Source organism: Quercus robur, chromosome 12 (genome assembly GCF_932294415.1).
Source record: "Quercus robur chromosome 12, dhQueRobu3.1, whole genome shotgun sequence".
Lineage (NCBI taxonomy): Eukaryota > Viridiplantae > Streptophyta > Magnoliopsida > Fagales > Fagaceae > Quercus > Quercus robur.
In genome coordinates, this window is record NC_065545.1 from 27,887,656 (window position 1) to 27,893,551 (window position 5,896).

The 5,896-nt window shown below is 43.5% G+C and overlaps 1 protein-coding gene across 1 annotated transcript; it reads left to right on the forward strand.

Annotated features, from left to right (window-relative positions):
* Positions 1-1,203: 1,203 nt before the first annotated feature.
* LOC126708345 (uncharacterized) lies at positions 1,204-3,495 on the forward strand. The gene is made up of 4 exons (XM_050408137.1): positions 1,204-1,468; positions 1,808-2,418; positions 2,521-2,757; positions 2,920-3,495. Exons 1-4 carry the CDS (start codon positions 1,204-1,206, stop codon positions 3,493-3,495), a joined length of 1,689 nt encoding a protein of 562 aa, XP_050264094.1.
* Positions 3,496-5,896: the final 2,401 nt, after the last annotated feature.

Sequence of the window (5,896 nt, forward strand, 5' to 3'; positions counted from 1 at the left end):
GATTTAAGGAAATTTCTGACTGGTAAACCTGTTACCAGTATACACTAATTGATGGATAGGATTGACAAGTACAGAAGAGTAGAAGAAGACCAACTTCAGGGAAAAGGAAAGGCCAAGGTAATCCCTCAGGAGAGGAGGGATTTCAGGTCGAACCGTTACAATAGTAACTGACCTCGGAATGACTTTGGTGGGCAATCAGGTTCTGCTGACACCCAGGTGGTTAATGCAGTGTTTAGGGAGCCAGTGTAGCAGGTGTTGGAGAAGATAAAGAATGAGCCCTTTTTTAAATGGCCAAACAAGATGGCAGGAGAGCCTAAAAGACGCAACCTGAACCTTTATTGTCACTATCATCAAGATCATGGACACACGACGGAAGATTACAGGAATTTATGGGACCATTTGGAGTAGTTGGTTCGATAAGGGAAATTGAAGCAATTCCTGCATCATTCCAGTGGTAGGGTAAGCCAGGTAGGCTCAGAAATGCGTAGGGACGCTTTTTCAAGACTCCCCCTTGGTACGATAAACGTTATTTTTGCTGCCTCAGGGAGGACTGAATCTTGTCCTTCCAGGGTACTGTCGGTGTTCCGACCTCCGGTCGAGGATCATTGCCAAGCGTCGAATAGAGCCAGGGTGGACGTCCCCCTTATTTTGGGCTTTTCGGATGAGGACAAGGTTGGAACCATATAGCCTCATGATGATGCTCTGGTGGTCACATTGAGAATTGGTGGGTACGATGTAAAAAGGGTGATGATTGATCAAGGTAGTGCTGTTGATATAATGTACCCAGATTTGTATAAGGGGCTAGGTCTGAAACCAAAGGACTTAACAGCCTACAGTTCCCCTCTGGTGAGTTTTGAGGGAAGGATGGTCGCTCCAAAAGGACAGATCAGACTACCCGTGCAAACCGATATGGATGTGGTGGAGGTGGACTTCGTTATTGTAGACGTTTTCTCTCCATACACGGCTATTATGGGCAGATCTTGGCTTCATACCCTGGGAGCAGTCTCATTTACTCTACATTAGAAAGTGGAGTACCCATCTGGAGGCCAAGTATTGGAGATAGTAGGAAGTCAGGTTGCAGCTCGGCAGTGCCTAGTAGCGGCTATACAACATCGGCCAGAGGCAAAGACCTCGGCTACCGCCGATAATGGATTATAGCAATTAAAACCCCCAGCACTACCCTTAGATAGACCAGCCGACGAGATGAAGTGTGAAGATTTGGAGAGGGTAATTGTTGCTGATGATCCGGAAAGATTCTTCCAAGTTGGGGCTAAACTGCCTTTGCAAGAGAATGAGCGATTACTGGAATTCCTCAAGGCAAATATGGATGTGTTCGCATGGAGCCCATATGAAGCCCCAGGTGTAGATCCGAATTTCATTTGTCATCGACTCAATGTGAATCCTTCCATAATTCCTAAAAGACAACCACCTCGGCGACCATCAAAAGAGCACGCTGAAGCTGTCAGAAGTGAGGTGACCAAGCTCAAGCAGGCTGGAGCTATCAAAGAAGTTTTTTATCCTGAATGGTTGGCCAATACGGTGGTGGTAAAGAAGAAGACAGGAAAGTGGCGAGTGTGCGTGGACTTCATGGACCTCAATAAGGCTTGTCCCAATGATCCATTTCCCATGCCGAAGATAGACCAGTTGGTAGATGCAACCGTTGGTCATCCTAGGATGAGTTTCTTAAATGCCTTCCAAGGATATCACCAAATACCGCTAGCATTGGACGATCAAGAGAAGACTGATTTTGTCACCCCAATTGGAAACTATCATTACAAAGTGATGCCCTTTGGTTTCAAAAATGCAGGATCTACCTATCAACGGATGATGACTAAAATGTTCGAACCCCAACTGGGCAGAAACATTGAAGTCTACATTGATGACATGGTAGTGAAGAGTAAGGTGGTGTCCGAGCATGTGGAAGATCTCACGAATATCTTCGGAATACTGAGAAAGCATAAGCTACGCCTGAATGCTTCAAAGTGTTCCTTTAGTGTAGGCTCCGGGAGGTTCCTGGGATACATGGTGACTCATAGAGGAATTGAAGTGAACCTAGATCAGATTAAAGCCATCAACGATTTACAAGCACCTCGAAATCCAAAAGAGGTGCAGAAACTGACTGGAATGACTGTTGCTTTGAACCGATTTATCTCCAAATCGGCCGAAAGATGTGGTCCCTTTTTCCTTCTACTGCATAAGTGGAAAGGATTTGAATGGACCAAGGAGTGTGCTGTGGCATTTCAGCAGTTGAAGGAGTACCTGTCCAGGCCGCCTATCATGTCTAGTCCTGAGGTGGATGAGGTGCTGTTTGCTTATATAGCAGTTGCCCCTCATGCAATTAGTTTTGTCTTAATACGAGAGGACAGCGGCGTCCAAAGACCAGTTTATTACGTAAGCAAGTCCTTTCATGAAGCCGAGGTGAGATACTTGTCATTGGAAAAGGCTATCTTGGCGATGGTCCATGCAACACGCAAACTTCCGCATTACTTTCAGGCCCATATTGTGGTTATCTTAACTTAGTTACCTCTCAAGTCCATACTTAGAAGTGCAGACTACACTGGGAGAATTGCTAAGTGGGGCACAATCCTAGGTGCTTTCGACATCAAGTATATGACTCGCACCTCTGTGAAAGGCCAGGTCCTTGCCGATCTGGTTGTTGAGTTCGCCGAGTGCCCAGAAGAAGCTAACATGAAGCAAAATGACATGGATGAAAAATCGGCTGGTCTGATATCAACACAAGGTGGTTCCTCCTGGAGGGTATATGTGGGCGGAGCAGCAAACCAACGGGGGGCAGGATTGGGGCTAGTTTTGATATCCCTTGAAGAGATCATCATTGAGAAGTCCTTGAGGTTGGGATTCTCGGCTACTAACAACGAAGCAGAATACGAAGCTTTATTGATGGGAATGAGTATGGTCCAGAAAATGGGTGGAAAGATAGCAGAATTATTCTCGGATTCAAGATTGGTAGTCGGACAAGTGAAAGGAGAACTAAAAGCCCGAGATCCAAGAATGCAGGGGTATTTGAGTCAAGTTAGGCACATGCAAACGAAATTTGAATCTTTCGTCTTGTCGAACATCCCCCGAGGTGAAAATACCCATGCCGATTCCCTGGCAACCCTTGCCACCTCTTCAACACAAAATTTTCCTCGAGTGATAATCGTTAAAGATTTGCATACACCCACTTCACCAGAAAAGGACGTACGTCAAGTTCATCAAGTTAATCTAGCGCCGAGCTGGATGGATCCCATATTGAAATTCCTCGAAAGTGACACCTTGCCTAAAGAGAAAATAGAAGCCGAGAAGATACGGAGGAAAGCTCTTCGATTCTGGTTATCCGAGGACAAAAAGTTATACAAATGGTCCTTCTCTGGGCCGTACCTACTTTGTGTACATCCCGAGATGTCAAAGTCACTCCTAGAAAAGCTGCATGAAGGCATTTGTGGAAGTCATACAGGGGGAAGGTCCCTATCACACCGGGCCATTACTCAAGGATAATGGTGGCCAAATATGCAGAAGGAAGCGCAGGAGTATGTTAGAAAATGTGACCAGTGTCAAAAGTTCGCTCCAAACATCCACCAGCCTAGAGGGATTCTTAACCCTCTGTCCAGCCCTTGGCCTTTTGCTCAATGGGGGCTGGATATTGTCGACCCTTTTCCTAAATCCTTAGGAAATAAAAAGTATTTGCTGGTCGGCACGAATTATTTCACTAAATGGGTTGAAGCTGAACCTTTGGCTAACATCTGAGACGTAGATGTTAAGAGGTTTATTTGGAAGAATATTGTCACGCGATTTGGAACTCCGCGCACTCTTGTCTCTGATAATGGCCTTCAATTTGATAGTAAGGCCTTCAGGCAATACTGCTCAAACTTAGGTATAAAGAATAGATATTCCACTCCGGCCTATCCTCAAGGGAATGGGCAAGCTGAAGCTGTTAATAAAGTAATAGTCAGCGAACTTAAGAAGAGGCTGGATGATGCAAAAGGAAAATGGGTGGAGGAATTGCCACATGTTCTTTGGACCTATCGAACAATGCCTCGATGATCAACAGAAGAGACTCCTTTTTCCATGACCTATGGAGCTGAGGTCGTCATCCCTCTGGAAATTGGATTCCCAACTTTAAGGACTAGTACATTTTTCTCAGACAGTAACGATGGGATGTTGGAAAAAAGTTTAGACTTGATCGAAGAGCGAAGGGAGAGTGCAATGGTCCAATTGGCTTACTACCAGCATAAACTCAAGCAAGGCTATTATAGTAATGTGAAGCTGAGACCGTTAGCTGTAGGAGATCTGGTGCTGAGGAAAGTTCTGGGAACCACCAAGAATCCAGCTTAGGGAAAATTGGGACCTAATTGGGAAGGGCCTTATCGGATTACTTCAGTAGCCGGAATAGGAGTCTATTATCTGGAAGACCTAGATGAAAAAGCTGTACTTCATCCTTGGAATGTAAATAATCTCAAGAGGTATTATTATTAATAAAAGTAATCCAGTTTGGGTTTTTCCTTTAATTTACGCTAATCATGCATCTTGTGTTTCCACACCTAATGACATCTATTGAAGTATTAAACAGAAACTAAGTTATGTCAGGTCCTCGGATCACAAACTTAGTGGAAATTAATACCCTATGACATCTATTGAAGTATTAAACAGAAACTAAGTTGTGTCAGGTCCTCGGATCACAAACTTAGTGGAAATTAATGCCCTATGACATCTATTGAAGTATTAAACAGAAATTAAGTTGTATCAGGTCCTCGGATCATAAACTTAGTGGAAATTAATGCCCTATGACATTTATTGAAGTATTAAACAGAAACTAAGTTGTGTCAGGTCCTCGGATCATAAACTTAGTGGAAATTAATGCCCTATGACATCTATTGAAGTATTAAACAGAAACTAAGTTATGTCAGGTCCTCGGATCATAAACTTAGTGGAAATTAATGCCCTATGACATCTATTGAAGTATTAAACAGAAACTAAGTTATGTCAGGTCCTCGGATCACCAACTTAGTGGAAATTAATGCCCTATAACATCTACTGAAGTATTAAATAGGAGTCTATGAACGTCATTTAATGTATAATTGAAGTACTGAAGACCCAACTTTATTCAACTTTTGAACATTCCCCAAAGTTTCAATTGATTAGAAAGAATACGTATGTATCTAAAATGTCTCCCTGAGACCTCATAGTATTAATGTTTATCACCCATTTTTAATCGCCAATTGTTAATATTTATAAGTTATTTTTTCTCTTTCAAACAAAAGATAGTCAAAATGAATCCATTCAAATTAAGATAGCACAGTGAACAAGTGCAAAAATAAGATAAAATAGCAACAACAATAAGCAAATAAACATAAATATTCTTGCAAAAGTCCTAATCAAATTACAAAATTAGTTCTATTTTTTCAACTTAATTTGGAGCTTTGGAGCCTGATTGGCTGATTTATCTGCCTCCAAAGTGGTGACTCCCTTTTTATCCTTAGTAGCTCCCCCAGCTGGCAAGACTGTGGAAGCCAAATCCTGTTGAAAGCTTTGGGAGGCCACCTTTGCCTCAGAAGCTGCTGTAGTCTTGTCCAAGGAGGCTTCCGAAGAGGCAATATTCTCTTTAGCTGGCTCTGGTTGGCCAGAAGGAGGAAGACTTGGAGGCAAAACCTCCTCATTGGGATTAACGGTTGAGGGAATGGCTTCAGCTTGATTGGATGGAGGAGCTAAGGGGCGGATTGCTTCAGGGTAGAATACGTTCTCTGGCCTCCTTAACTCGGATAAAGCCTCAACCCCAGCTCAGTTAAGGGCCTCATCCCAAGTTTGGGCGCAGTAGATGCTGCACACCATTGGCACCTCGGCCCTCAGAGTCTCCTCAGTCTCAGCTACACCGATCTCATAGCCTTTCTGCTCAGCTTCA

Excerpts from the sequence above, each read along its gene's own strand:
- LOC126708345 (XM_050408137.1), top strand. The coding sequence starts at position 1,204 with ATGAAGTGTGAAGATTTGGAGAGGGTAATTGTTGCTGATGATCCGGAA. Across the intron at positions 2,419-2,520 it reads AGTCCTTTCATGAAGCCGAG|TTACCTCTCAAGTCCATACT; the intron begins GTGAGATACTTG and ends ATCTTAACTTAG. Across the intron at positions 2,758-2,919 it reads AAGGTGGTTCCTCCTGGAGG|AAAATGGGTGGAAAGATAGC; the intron begins GTATATGTGGGC and ends AGTATGGTCCAG.